The sequence below is a fragment of the Momordica charantia genome, assembly GCF_013281855.1.
Source record: "Momordica charantia cultivar OHB3-1 chromosome 10 unlocalized genomic scaffold, Mcharantia_2.0 BLBB01000010.1, whole genome shotgun sequence".
Classification (NCBI taxonomy): domain Eukaryota; kingdom Viridiplantae; phylum Streptophyta; class Magnoliopsida; order Cucurbitales; family Cucurbitaceae; genus Momordica; species Momordica charantia.
Window position 1 is genome coordinate 6,273,779 of NW_028275158.1, and position 14,650 is coordinate 6,288,428.

The window sequence follows — 14,650 nt, forward strand, 5'->3', positions numbered from 1 at the left end:
CCCACCACATAGTTGATAGTAGTTGGGAACTTGAGAACTTTTTCTTCTTTTGGGACATTAAAGAACATTAAAATTAATAAACTTTATCATAAAATTCAAATGTCCATAATTGTGGCGAAATTTCGGGTAGTTTACTTCCAAATTGCACCAACAACTTGGTGTTTATGGTATGAAAAGACTTGGACGGTTTGGGACAATTTTTTAAAGGCATAAAACAAATTCAGGTTTGAATTGGGGAAAAAATCGATATTGATATTGTTCCTTCTAAATTGAATCGATCACTCGACTCGAATTGACCCTAACAAAACGATTGAGATCGTAAAAATCCATCCAAACTACATTAAATCAATGACTTTTTATTTGTATTCTTTAGAAAAACTAAACCAAACAACGAATATACTTGAAACCAACCAGATTGACTATTTTTGGTTTTAGTTCAACAATATTGAAGCGGTGATTTGAATATCTAATGTTAAGGACAAATGGTAAAATTAATTTTAAGCTATGAAAAGATAAATTTTATCATATTCTAAAGGAGTGTTAGAATATCAAATCAGAATTATTATTCTATTAACAATTACTCACTGTCGCTGTCAACTTGAGCAGTTCAATTAAGTCCAATCAAAAGATTGTGGGTTCGAATTCTCACCTCCATGCTATTAAAAAAGAAAGAAGAAGGAGAAGAAGGAGGTATTTAGTATTATTTTCATTTAACTTGGCCATTTATTGTCGTTGGTTGTAAGCTTGATTCTTCAAGTGGTTGTGATTAGTTTTGTGATTTCTCATTCAATTTTGTGCGACTTCAAATTGAGAGTTTGAGATTTAAGCAAAATCAACTTGTTGCTTTCAATTACTTTCTCTTTCTTGGAAGTTTACTAAGGGGAGACTTTTAAACTTTAAGTATCTCTCGAACAAGAGAATCTGAAACTAAGATGAATATTTTAACCCAACCAAATTATATATACATGTTCATTGTTCCTCTTCAAATCTACTTTTTAAACATTAATCTTTTAGCTTCCTAATCTTGACTAGGAGAGACATTAACTTTCTTTTTTTTTATATATTTTATATCGATGAAATTTCTCTCTAAGAAAAATCTCAGGCTTGTTCTAAAAAAAATTAAAAAAAAATCTCAAAATAACACCTTACGTTCTCAATTTGTTTTTTTAATTAAAAAAATTATGGAGTAAAGATTTGAACATCTCTAACTTTAAGAGAAGTTAAGCTCGGAAAAGAGGAAGAGATAGCAAAGTGTTTCCATTTTCTCCTTTTTAATAAATAGAAATAGAGTTATATTAGATAATTCTTTCGTTCTTTCTAGAAAACGAAAACATGCTTAATAATTTCTTTTCGTCCTCCAAAATTTTAAATTTAAAAAAGAATTAGTTTTATATTTATTTTTTTAATATTTATTGTGCCTTTATAAGAAAATGTTGAAAAAATAATACTTTAATTTATATTTTGAAAAAAAAACTAGAAAATGAAAAAAAAAATTAATTTTATTGTTTTAAAATTATAACACAATTTTGAAAACAATTCTTAAAAATAAGGAATTTAAAACCTGAATACTTACCGAACGTTTATGTTTCTAAAAACAGAAAACGTGAAACAAAAAAAAAAGATATCAAGAACGTTACAAAGCAAACCCTAAGAAAATAACTTGAACCTGTAAGAGAAACAAAGTAGCAAAATTTTTAAATGTTGTATCTGTGTATTGGTTGTTGCATACATATACAATACAAGGCATTCAAATCCCAAAACAAGAGAAAACAATTCACGACAGGTAAAATCATATCAGACATTTAAACATCTTATATCAAAAAAAAATATACTAACATTTCTCAGCTCTGTTTTACTTTTACAAAGTAATCTTTTCAAAACTCCAAAAATTCAGATTGAACTTGTAGAAAATCTACAAGCAAAAGAACTTATTTTCTTTTGGCTGCTCCCTCCCTCTCTCTCTCTCTCTCTTCTTGGGGTATTAAAACCACCATTTGGAGGAAAATAATAACTAAATTAACTGGTTATAGAATACTACTACAGTCTACCAGCAGAAAAGCTAAATAAATGTAATTGGTGTCCCAACACCTAAAGTATTATACTCACTTTTTCTTGTTCTTCATCTTTTTCCTTCCTTTCACTTCTTTTTCCAAACTTCTAAGCCTCTGACTGATAACTGATGATGAAGATATTTTTCGGTCTTGCACCGGTGACGGTTCAGCGGTTAATGAAGTGGTGGCTGGTTGATTGGCTTCCGTTGCCTGTTTCATAGCTGTAAGAAATGAGAAGGCAGGCTGAGGAGTGGTATTCGAATTTTCTGCTGGCACTTCTGGAACACCCAAGGCCTTCTTTACCCCAGGAACTTTGAGAACTGAAAATATCATACATATCTTTCAGTCTCGCCACAGGAAAAAGAGAATGGAGCATTAAGTTTATCGAACTTGGTGAATTTTCATACGCTTCAAAATCACGACAAAGGAATGTGCATGCTATAACAGTAAAACTATAGAAATCTTTTAATCAAAGGACAACAGTAAAAGATAGATGGTGATGATTAGGAGCTCATAGGACTGACCTGCTCCATATCCAAGCGAAAACAAGTTAGATGTAACCCAGTAACAGAATATTGCCTGCATATAATTACCAGAGTAAGTGATTTTAGTAAAGTTGAGGCATACTCAGGAAGCTAGGCCCCAAATGCCACTATCCAATTTTCCAGGTATTGTGAAGCTTGTAAGGAAAAGAAAGATCTTGTAAGAAAAATTCCCAAGCACACTCATATACATGATGCAACATTAAATGACTTTGTATAAATGTTAGATACTCAGTCTCTAATCATATTATAATGAAATTTATTAACACAGATTTTATTGAAATAAACAATAAATATGTACATGTTAATTACACCATCAACATCACTTTAGATCCTGTAATAGAGTTAATTGGTAATATCTTCGGAAATAAATACTTGAAAAAGACTTTATAAAATGTGAAGCAAAAAACAAAACTGCAGGATAACTGCTTGTCTGCCACGAACCACTTTGCATTATATTAACATGGCTACTAGAAAAATGCAAACGTTAAAAGCAGTAACTAAGTTGAGAGCCAACATGAGATAAACAATGCTTGATGTCCGGTGCTTTCATTCATTCCAGAAGGAAACAAATACAGTAATTGTCCAGTTAAATTCATGTGCAACTAAGTATAGCAAATACCTTTGGAAAACTCATGGTCAAGGGAACGGTAGCAATAGCAAGACCCCTCATCACATTTTTCATTGTGCCAGCTATAGGATTTCCTTCCATACCTTCTTGCATATTGTACTGAGAAAAAGAATAGAGTCAGAATGTTTGAGATTAGTTGTGTAAAATACTACTAAAAAAAGAGAGAGAGAGATACAGTCAAGCGAATTGATCTTCATAGGCAATGTAGGTCAAGATAAAAGAAAAGTAATTCTAAATGACTCTGATTAAGTGATAAGTACTTTCGTTTCAGTTTCAGCAAATTTAGCTTGGTTCATGGTTATCAGCAGTCACAGCATGCAACACACACCGAATAGACAAATGTTTGGCACATTCTACCTAGGTTTACTCCATGGAGTTTTGGATTTTTTACTGGTTCAAGATGCTCACTAACTACAAGTACCAGGTAAAAGAAAAGAAACAAAATGATATTGAGCATATTGAAGAAATCCATGTAGTCTAATCCATAATAAGCCATAACTGCTGCTTTGGGAAAGTAGACAAACAAAAATTTACCACCAGATGTCTACCTCCACTGTGATCCAGAATGTCAGTGCTGTTAAAACTGGAAAAATATACATTGTATCTGGAGTCGTGAGATCGACAAACCAGTATGCTCCACCATTTTTAAATGAAGGCATTTTCTCTGCCATGTTTGAGACCTGCGAAAGAAAATTGTAATTGAGAAAAATAGAAGTTGTACCTAAATGCTTGATCATTAACCATTTATAAGTAAAGAAATACTCATTACCGCAAGGAAAAAACTGACGAAGACAGGACCCTGAATAAAAAGTCCCTTCAATGGGGTAAATGGGCTCACACCAAACCTGCAAGGTCAAACTCATGAAACTGAAGACAACCAAAAAAAGTACTTCGAAACATCCAGAGTGGTCAAAGAGAAAAAACAAAAGTTAAAAAAAGATAGACATGGATAATGTAAACTAACTTCAATTTCAAGAAAACAAATGCTAACAGAACCTTTTCAAAAGAAATGACTTTATGTTGAGCAAAAAGCTATAAATTAATTTTCATCATCTATGAACTTGTTGTCATTAATGTAAATAATGATTTCACAAGCTATAAAACTGCAGGCATTATGCTCTATAGAAAACAAAGAATGAATGCCATTGTTTATATTTCTAAAATTTTAAAAAATAATAATAATAACAATAATAATATCTTTCTGACGAGTTTGAGGTGGTGTACATTTAGAAAATAAATATTAATATTTGTCTCTATTCAAGAAACTTAAACCACGGCCCAATCAAGAAAAGTGACTATTACAATTCCTTTCTTTCCAGTTCCCACCCCATTTATATGTCCAATCTTTCCAAAATCCTCCTGAACGTCTCTATCTTTTGTTCGCAGGGAGGATTAATCACTTTTGACATTTTTTTTTTCATCATAAACATCTGTGTATATTATGATAAAAAGAACAGCCTATTGGTCGGGGGAACTTTTGACTTCCAATTTCCAAGGTCATATTAATCGTGAGATAGAGGAGTTAGCTTCTCTCTAGTCTTTACTTCAGCTGACTTTCTTTCTCTTGGTTGTAGAGACTGTCGCTAATGGGCCCTCTAATCATTTGGATCCTCCTCTTGCAAATCCTTGTTTCTTAATTTGGCTTCATCTCCAGTCCTTGTCCACATTGTTCTTTATTTAATTCTTTCTGGAATCCAAAATCTCAAATAACATCTGATATTTTGCATGGCAAGTATCCCTAGTAAGGATTATAACATAGACAATTTGCAGAAAGCCTCCTCCCTCGTTTCAGTCCCAAATTGATGCATTTTGTGTGGGAGTAAATCATGTCCCTTCTCCACATTGTTCTTTATTTTATTCTTTCTGAAACCCAAAATTTCGAAGTACGTCTGATCTTTTGCATGGCATTGGCAAATATCCCTAGGAAGGATTAATAACATAGACAACTAGCAGAAAGCCTCCTATTTCGTTTTAGTCCCAAGTTGATGCATTTTGTGTAGGAGTAACATGTTTCATAGTTGTGCTCTTTTAACTACTGGAGTGTGGAGTTGTCTGTGGCAGAGTTTTTTGGCTTGATCTGAGATGTTGGAGGAAGTTGTTCTGGAACCCTTGTCAAAGGGAAAAGCCCAATCCTCTAGCAGGTTGATTATGATTGGAAAGGAACCATAGAACATTTTGGTGGGTAGATCTTAGATGTTTGGAGTTTGGCACATTTAAATGCTTTTCTTAAGGCTTTCAATTCAAACTTATTTTGTAATTATCCTTTGTTTTTTATTACCAAAAGTTGGATTTCATTTTTGCAAGTTTTTTATCTTTCCCCTCTTTGGCTTGGCCCTTTCTTTTTGTGGGCCCTTCTTAGCTCTTTGTTCTTTCAGAAAAAAATGAAACAACCAGTGCGTGCAAAAAAAAAACAGTATGGAAAAGAGGGCTTACTCATTGAAAAGTTTTTTCATTTGTTGTTGACCTTCAGCCACGGCCCTAGGATCCATCCCCTGAGGAAAAGGAAACAGGGAGAAAAACTATGTAACTCTGGTAAAGTTCTTTAAATAATGACCAAAGTGATACATGAAATACAGTTGCCTTTACATTGAAGAAAAATTGTGATATGATAACTACATCCACGGTAAATGAACCCATAGATGACACTTGATAAAGTAATGGATCAAATTTTCAAATTTCAACAAGAGCTTTATTACGCTAGCAAAAACTGGCCAAAATGGCCAAAAATAAACAGAGTTAAAAGGGGCTTTATCTTTTTTTTTTTAAGAAACAATTTTGTTGATGAGATGAAATTCATCCCCATCCAATGGAGTTGCAAAATATGTCTCCAATTGGATAAAAGATTATAAAAGTTATAATGATGAAACATGGGGAAGTATTTATACAAAGATATAAGAAGTATCAATATATCTTCAAAAAATTCTGTTAAAGGGGGGTTTTATCACTAATACAATTTGGAAATTAATGGTTTGGCAGCATCAAAGCAACTAACCTGTGTACAGAGGATTAAAAAAATTCAGAACTACTTATGTATTATACAGCAGCCAAGATGATAGCATCAATTGGGGAGTCGCCCCCCCCCCCCCGGAAAAAAACCAAAAGACCATACTACAAAACTATGATGACTATTAATATACAAAAGACCAAAATTTTAAATGCAGTATGCAGAAGATGGTTAGTACGCAATTATTTCTTCAAGTTACCAGTTACCACTATAAAATATCTATAAATACAAGAACTGGACACAATACCTTTTCTTGCATCTGTTTCTTAACATCCTCCAAGTGAGGCCTTAACATCTACACAACAAATGAGACTTGATTAAATCTTCCATCAAAGGCACCAATATCCAACTAAAAGTTGCAAATATTTCACAATAGTAAAAATATCAACATATAAGCTGCACCATATTAAAACTGATAACATGATAAAAAAATGCAGAACAATTGTCACTGATGCACTTGACTCCTTGTTAATTCTTACTCACATGGCGATAGTGTAACAAAAGCCTGAACAAAGATTAAATGAGCTTGAAGTTTAAAAGAGATGACATCAATACCACAAATTAAATACATCACAGAGGACAGCACGTGCAACAACAAGAGGGTGAAACCTTTCTCTATGCAGGTCGAAAACGAAAGTGGGACTAGATTGTAAGAATGTATCCACATACATGTTTTTCCTATTCCTTTTCCATCAGATAATTGATGGCAAAAAAGTCACTGAAGACCAATAACTATAGTATGATTAAATGAACAAGAGCCAGAAAATATTAAGTCCATCGTGCCAAATCAATGAGACAAATAAACAGATAGTGCTGGGTTCCTATTTGCAGCTAACTTAACTCCTTTCTTGCTCTAACCAATTCACCAGACACAAAGTGGCAATATATAAGACAAGCAAAAAGGATGTATATCTTACTTTTTTTTCTATACCCAAGATATTCAGGGCTCCATTCCTAGCAATAAGTTCATGGCACACCTAAATTTCTAGGAAGGTTCTGCCCACCCCAGACCAACTCTGGAAGACAACAAAATTTTAAGTTACTCAGTTTTCAACCTAAGGGGCTTGAACCAAGATTTTTTTAGGGTATCTCCAAACATCCAAAAAACCCAGATGTATATCTCTTAGAGAGAAATAGAATCTCATGGAAAATATTGCTTACAACAGCAATATTTTAGGTCAAGGCAATATCAATTATTTATTTAAAGACTGCTCCTCGATTGCAGAGTGTGAGCTAAGGCTGGATTAAATATTTTTCTAAGGTTCAAGGCACTGGGTGGAAAGCTCAAAAAAATAAATTCCTTGATGTTACCTTGAAGCAGTCAATAAGTCATGTTTTGTGTTCACTCATGGAACGGATCATGTAAGCATCGTGGAATTCACCACTGCATTTGTCTAAAAGACTAAAAAATAAAGTGCATCTGAAATGCAGAACCAAAAACTGACACATACAGTAAGCTTTGCAGTAGACTTGAGTTGATTTATCAAAAGTGGGAATGTTGCACCACGAATCAGTATGGTTGTTAATACAATGCAAGCCCACCTGATGGATTCAAAAAGTCAGATCCTGCGTGAATTGTTAGTTACAAAAATTTCATGGCACGATATATGACAACGAAATCCAAGTGTGAAAAAATGGGGGTCCTCACCAATTTAAACCAGTAAAAGAATGCATAGAATCTATAAAGTACTGCAAACCCTTGACAGGAAGAAAAGAATCAGCAGCAGCAATGGCTACTTCATTAGCTACAGCAGCCTGAGATACTGCCGATTGAACTGTTGTATCTGTGAGAACTTCTGCAACATCACTCATGAATTCAATTTTTTCAGACCCTCCACCTATAGTACTTGACATGTAGCGGCAGAAAAAGGAACCAGCACTTGACGAGAAGAAAGTGTTTGGATATCTTCTATCATGAGCAAAAAAATTAGACCTGGATGACTTGTTAAAGCTGGTTCCAAATGATCTCCTCTGAAGGAAATTATTGATTTTTTCAGGGGAAACTGAATCTCCATCCAAATGTTGATCTTTACGGTCATCAGTATGATGAAGAAAAATGCTAAATGATGGATGACACCGCCGAGCTACAAGATCTGCTCTTGTGCAAAGGCTGCGCCTGTAAGCCATTGATATCGTCTAACGAGAACAAGTAATCATATCAAAAATTATTCGAGTTAAAAATGGAACAATAAAAAGTTTTTTAAATTTTAAAGCCATATTAAATGACATGCCAATAGATTCGGACATGATAAGAATAGACACCATATCTAACCCCACATGCTTCATAAAGTTTTCTATTACATTCTTTTTTAAATGAGTATGAATTAAAGGGTATAGTCCATATTTTGTCCCAACTCCCAGATTGTTGCGGGGGGCAGACCAGAGTGTTCTATGAAAATTTTTCTTATCACCCAAATCGTGCATTGCCCTAACTCTTTTGTGCACTTAAATAACATCCATCAGCCGTTAAATCGTATAGCCACCCTTTTACCGGTATTTCCAGCTACTTAATGAACTGTCCTTCCCCAAACTGCACGTTGGTTGCAAATATCAATAACCGACAAGCAAATACGTTCTTATTTTCAAAATCTTCATTAAATATGCGAAAATAGCTCGAAATTGATAAGTAAGACAACACATAAGGGGCGAGGAAAACCTAACATCTTATTCATTACCGCCAAATTGAATCCTTCTTCTTTTACACGAGAAGCCTTTTTACGAGGCAAATTGAGGTTACCTGCCTAGAGTGCAGTCATGTAATTGATTAATTTTCTCAGATTGCTCGCTTTGCTTTTCAACTGCAAGTGATATATTTACTTTGATTTGGGTGTTGCTTTAGCAAGACAGTGAAGAAAGTAAACAGCGAAAAGAAAACAACATTTTTAGCGGTTCGAATTAGGTAAATCTGCTTGGAACACATCTCGATGACGAACACTAATCAGATTAGGAGCTGGTTAAGGAGATGAAAAAGCAACACAGATGAGTACCTGAGTGTAAACTCGCCGGCGATCGCAAGAATGGAGGCGAGAAGGGAGGAGGCCGGAAGGACAGTGCCGGAAATCGAAGCCTGGCGCTTACAAACGAGGGGTTTTGGGTTTAGAAGACACGAAACGTTGAGTTCGATTTTTTATTTTTTATTTTTTATTTTTTCCCCTTAATTTACTAATTTGATGTTTTTAATTTTGATTGATAGTTTCTTTTAGGCTATGTATTAGCCTTTGGATTTTTCTTTTTTCTTTTTTTAATTTAGTCTCTTCTGTTTAAGAAAATTGTAGGACTGTTTAATTTAGTCGATCATCATTAGTGAATATTAAAATGGACTAAAAATAAAGTTATCATCAATTTGTGAAAATTTAAATAATAATAAAAATGCTATCTAAGAGAATAAAACTCAAAAATGTTTCTAATTTCTTTAAAATTTAGAGGATAAATTATAAATTTTTGTCTCTGGAATGATACCTGACATCTTCTAATTTGTTATCAATCCATTAAGTATTATATTTGGTAAGTTTATTATCAACTAATTTTAAATAATTAGAACTAAATTTGAAAAAGATAATTATACACAAAAAAAATACTAAAATATATATTTAGCCTAAATTTTAAATGATAACTCTAATATTGTCTTTGTTTATTAATGCCTTTGCGCCAAAATGGGCAATTGTTGGTTTTTTTTTTTTTCAAGTTAGTGGGACGGAGATCTAACTTTTGGCATTTGAGGTAGTAATAAATGACTTAACTACTGAATTGTGCTATACAATTTGTTAGAATCCATATAAATGAATTAAATTTACCCAACCCATTAGTTTAAGCTTTTGGGTTGAGTGGTGGTTTATTCATTCTTAAGATGGTATCAGAGCGGGAGGTCCTGTGTTCGAAAAACTTTTGGGTTGAGTGGTGGGTTGAGTGGTGGTTTATTTGGAACTTTAATTAGTTGAGGTTAAACAAGTATTAGCTGATTTGATAGATTTGATACACCACGGTAGAAGTGCAAGCCAAAACCAAAAACTTACTAAAAACCAAGATCAATTACAACACTGATCTTGACAAAAAGCCAATTCGAATCAAACTGTTTAGAATCCTAGACGTGTGAGATATATGGATAGCTGAACACATCAAGAAGTTAGATTTCACGTCGTTGAATGAAATCCCTATCCAAACTAATTTGGAATTTGGATTAAAAATACGAGACTATCAAAATTATAATATGATACATGTGTATATTGACATTTTTAAATCAAAATATAAATTCATTAGGTTTGGGAAATATAGGCAATTGTGAATATTAAATAACGTTAGATATTGTAACAATTTTATAAATATAGGTACAACGGCAACTCCATGCTTAATGTAATGTTCCATAATAAGAAAATTTTATATATGTATAATTGTAATGCAACATTCTCACGTTTAGGTTCGTGACTATTTAATATTTTATCATCATACCTTATATTACTTTTTGAATATAATTTAATTTTTTTAGTATAAAATATAGAGGTGAGGATTCAAACTCACAATTTTTTTATCGGAGATAGATACCTTAATCAATTAAATTATGCATAAGTTAGCAAAGATATAATAACTTAGTTGAAGGATAATGGATACATTTTTCAGATTTTGACTAATAAAATTCTTATAATGGCAAGATTTAGTTGTAATTATTTTATAAGTTTGATTAAAAGATAATTGTTTAAATAGAATGTTGAAAGAGTATATATAAATATACTTTTTTGAAGATATATATTATATATTCCTCTTTTTCTTATTTTGAGAAAAGAAAATACAAGAAAAATAGGAAATTAAAACATGGGAGTTATTGAAAACCAAAAAGCCAAGAAGGCAAGGTTCTCACCCAGATCTTTGAGTTTCTTGGAAGAAAGTTTGTATCTTGCTAGTTCCTAGATAACTAAGCTTAGTTAACTAAACTTAAGTTTCTATGTTTCTTAATGTGACGTAAACTTTTTATTTGGATAGTTAAATCAAAGTTATGAATTTGAAGATATTCACTTTCATAAGGTATACTTCTTTATTGTTTAGGGTTTGGGTAACCTCCAGATTATCGGTCTCCACAAATAAATCGATGTTCAATATCACAGCCCACCTATTGGATGACTTCGTTGATCGCATCGTTATATTTTTACTATAGTTTTATACCAAACATTATAATAGGTCAAACCATGTTTACATAACCAACGGCATCCATATTCACGTCTAAAATATAGAAATACGAATAAAACTTCTAATATTTGGAATTAATCTTATTAATCATTCTATCACAATTCTTATAAAACTCAACCTATAAAAAGAAAAACTGAAAAGGAACTTTTGTTTTGCAATCATTTTTGTGTGTTTTTTAGATAATGAAACTCAAGAAAAACACAACATTCTCAAAGTTATGCTAAGATTTAAAGCATTACAAATCATTCGATATATACAAATGTGAGAGTCATACTTAAAACCTTCCGGAGTCATGGAGAGACAATGAAGTCACCGACGGTGATGACCTCGAGACAGATGAAGAAGAAGGTGTGGTGGCAGCGGGGGATTCGTCTGGCGAGTTTCGGCACACCGGACATGTGGCATGTAATTTAAGCCACTCATCCACACAGTTGGCATGGAAATAGTGGTCGCAATCCGGTATGGTCCGGATGGTTTCCTTCGACTGATACTCTGACAAGCATATGGCGCACGTGTTGTCATTGGGCTTCGGCAGCCGTCGGCTCTCACCCAACTGCGTCTTGGGGAACGATTCGATGGTCGGCCCATCAAGGCCTGCTACGACGGAAGTTGGCTCGTGGCCCATTGAGTAGGAGAGGTTTATCATTCGCTGATTGGACCGAGTGAAGACCTTGAATTTCCCGCATATGCAACAGCCCAGCCCAATTAATAAAAGGAGGCTTGGGATCCCCACGCCAATGATTAACCCGTACTTGGCACCCCTCGAAATCCCTATAAACCACAAGGAATTGGTCTAACGAGCTCCTTTAACAAAAATTGAAAACGTTGACGTTTAGTTTAAAAAATATTCCGCATATTTTAATTTTAAATATTCTTCATCCATTTTATAAATAAGAAATTATATCAATTTATGATTATGCCTGTGAAAATCTGAAAAAACAACACAAGGATTAAGAAATAAAAGCACATTTTACATTTGTTTCAAAATCTACAAATAATATTAAAAAAATTATGAAAAACAATAAACTTTTTATGTTTTTTTTTAATTAACATACAGAACTGCTTCAAAGACTATTTATTTTTCAAAACTATTTTTTCCTTCAAATTTTTGTTTTGCAAAATCTTTTAGTTTTTTTTTCCAAAAAAAAAAAGGCTACTGGAGGAATTACTGTTATTATCCTCTTAAATTTTTTAATTTGTTAGAATTTGTGGAGGTGGACACAAGTTTCTTCGTCTTGTGAACAAACCAGCCTTCCGCACTCTTTTTAGTTGACTTCTTCCATGGTTGACTCTGCAATTTCCGATTCACGGCTCCGCCGGGGGAAAATCTCGACTATTGAACTTCGCAAATATTCTTGCCGGAAAAGAAATTCGGATGGGATACAGAGAGTGAATAAACAAATTTACATACCGCTCTTCGGAAGATTGAAACACTCGATTTCTGCACTCGAATTGCTTCTGAATCCGCAATCTCCGCCGCGCGACTCACAGTTTCCGCAGTCCGGCTCACTCCACTTCAGCACCATTCCTTCTTCAATCGCCATCCCTGACGACGGAAGCTTCTTCGCCGCAATCACCTGATCACAATCGCACAGACGAAAACAAACATCATCGATTTCAAATCCAAACACGACGGCGATTTCGTTTCAATCGCAATGTTCAAATTTCTATATATTTCTGTTTTCATACGTTACACGGCGCCGGCAGGAAAGCGGAAACCATCGCGTAGTCTCTGTCCGGCACGGTGATTACAGAGTAGTTTTCGCCGCTCATACATTTGATCTTCCGGACGCGATCGAACGGCAGCGTTTCGACGTCATAGGAGCAATTGAGGACGGTGAAGTTTTCGGATCTGTAGAAGGACATAAACGGCGAGTCCTGCAGATTGAAAGACTCCGCCAGGAGTCGTCTCGGAAAGCATTGATCCGGATCGTTGATCCACAACGTCTGAAGTCTGTAATCGATCCTCTCCACCGCGAGGTCTCCGGCGATCGGAAGATTTAGAATCGTCTTGTTCCGATTGTTGCAGGAAAGGTCGAAATCCGGCTGGTAACCACATCGAGGATCCTGCGAATTCTTCAGTCGGAACGGGAATCGAACGGGCGGCGAGCTGCCTCCGCCGCAGTAGGTGCTTCTGCAGAGAAACTGCGATTCGGCCCCGTTAGGGAAGAAGAAAGCTAAGAGGAAGACGACGGCGAGGCAGAATTTGGAGGCAGCCATTTTTGAGCTCCGATCGTAGAGATCACGGAGAGCTGATAGAGCATGAGAATTGAGAGTCTCTGGTTTCGTCTTTCTGTTCGCAGTTGGCTGTTCATTGAATTTCAATTTATGTAATAAATAAATTAATTAAAAAAAATCGGGGGTATATTTGTAATTTCAAGAAACTTTGTCTAACTGTTGATTTGTCTTAAATCAAAGACGTTTTTTTTTAAGAAGAATCAAAGTAATCAAAGAGGATTATTATATAAACATTTAAATGGCGCATGTTATAAGGTGCCTTCTAAATTAATATATGGTTTTTGTTTTTTTATACCAATATAGTATTTTTATTTACTATAAATTGATCATAATATTTGAATTTATATTTTTGTTGGAATTCGTATTTTATATTACCATTCTTTGGTCTTCGGTAATGAAAAATATAATTTCAATGATATGGATAAAAAATATATCTAATTGAGAATTTATTTTTTATTTTTTAGTACAAGATATTCGAAGCCATAAACTTCTGATTAGACGGGTGCTAATTATGGTTAAGTTAAGTTCATGTCGGTGTATATTTAATTTAGTTGAATGTAATACTGGACATAAAATGCATATTGGTTTATGCCTCTTCTCTCCCTTTTAATTGGTTAAATCAACATAATTAAATTTAATCTATATCTAAAAAGAACAAAGAATCTTACATTGATTATTTTTTTCTTTTCTTAATTTGTATTATTTTCTTTAAAAATCAAAACTATTATTTATAACATATATGAACAATATGAACAATAGCGTTAATTTTTACGCATCATTCAATTACAAATTAAAAAACAACAGAAAATATTTCAAAATCATTTATTATATATAAATAAATGATGAAGGATGAAGCAAAGAAAGTCAAAATGATAGTAGGTTCGAGTCAATGTCAAGGGCGTGTTGAAAAATGTGTTGCAGTCAAACAATCACTTCTAAAATAAACAAAAATAAGTAGAATTTAATTATTACTGTTCAACCAAAAATTCCAAACACCAACAGGATT

At 33.7% G+C, this 14,650-nt stretch overlaps 2 protein-coding genes across 3 annotated transcripts; both read right to left on the reverse strand.

The window, feature by feature from the left end:
- Positions 1-1,792: 1,792 nt before the first annotated feature.
- OXA1 (inner membrane OXA1-like protein) lies at positions 1,793-9,376 on the reverse strand. Of its 2 annotated transcripts, XM_022281017.2 has the most exons (11): positions 9,216-9,362; positions 8,966-9,026; positions 7,877-8,364; positions 7,680-7,770; positions 6,476-6,523; positions 5,658-5,716; positions 3,994-4,069; positions 3,773-3,904; positions 3,216-3,323; positions 2,576-2,630; positions 1,793-2,371 (listed from the first exon to the last, which is right to left on the reverse strand). In XM_022281017.2, exons 3-11 carry the CDS (start codon positions 8,353-8,355, stop codon positions 2,103-2,105), a joined length of 1,317 nt encoding a protein of 438 aa, XP_022136709.1. In that variant the 5' UTR covers positions 8,356-8,364; positions 8,966-9,026; positions 9,216-9,362; the 3' UTR covers positions 1,793-2,102. The 2 variants fall into 2 exon arrangements, with proteins under 2 accessions (XP_022136709.1, XP_022136708.1); XM_022281016.2 differs by lacking the exon at positions 8,966-9,026 and having other exon boundaries at positions 9,216-9,376.
- Positions 9,377-11,595: 2,219 nt separating this feature from the next.
- LOC111008176 (RING-H2 finger protein ATL22) lies at positions 11,596-13,709 on the reverse strand. The gene is made up of 3 exons (XM_022280779.2): positions 13,096-13,709; positions 12,818-12,983; positions 11,596-12,177 (listed from the first exon to the last, which is right to left on the reverse strand). The coding sequence occupies exons 1-3, from the start codon at positions 13,624-13,626 to the stop codon at positions 11,681-11,683; spliced, it is 1,194 nt and encodes a 397-aa protein (XP_022136471.1). The 5' UTR covers positions 13,627-13,709; the 3' UTR covers positions 11,596-11,680.
- Positions 13,710-14,650: the final 941 nt, after the last annotated feature.

Coding starts and splice junctions, on each gene's coding strand:
- LOC111008176 (XM_022280779.2), bottom strand. CDS start 13,626: ATGGCTGCCTCCAAATTCTGCCTCGCCGTCGTCTTCCTCTTAGCTTTC. Junction 12,984..13,095: donor TCCTGCCGGCGCCGTGTAAC/GTATGAAAACAG, acceptor GATTGTGATCAG/GTGATTGCGGCGAAGAAGCT. Junction 12,178..12,817: donor TTTCAATCTTCCGAAGAGCG/GTATGTAAATTT, acceptor TGTGGTTTATAG/GGATTTCGAGGGGTGCCAAG.
- OXA1 (XM_022281016.2), bottom strand. CDS start 8,355: ATGGCTTACAGGCGCAGCCTTTGCACAAGAGCAGATCTTGTAGCTCGG. Junction 6,524..7,679: donor AGTCTACTGCAAAGCTTACT/GTATGTGTCAGT, acceptor TTTGTTGTGTAG/ATGTTAAGGCCTCACTTGGA. Junction 3,324..3,772: donor CATTCTGGATCACAGTGGAG/GTAGACATCTGG, acceptor TCTTTTTCTCAG/TACAATATGCAAGAAGGTAT.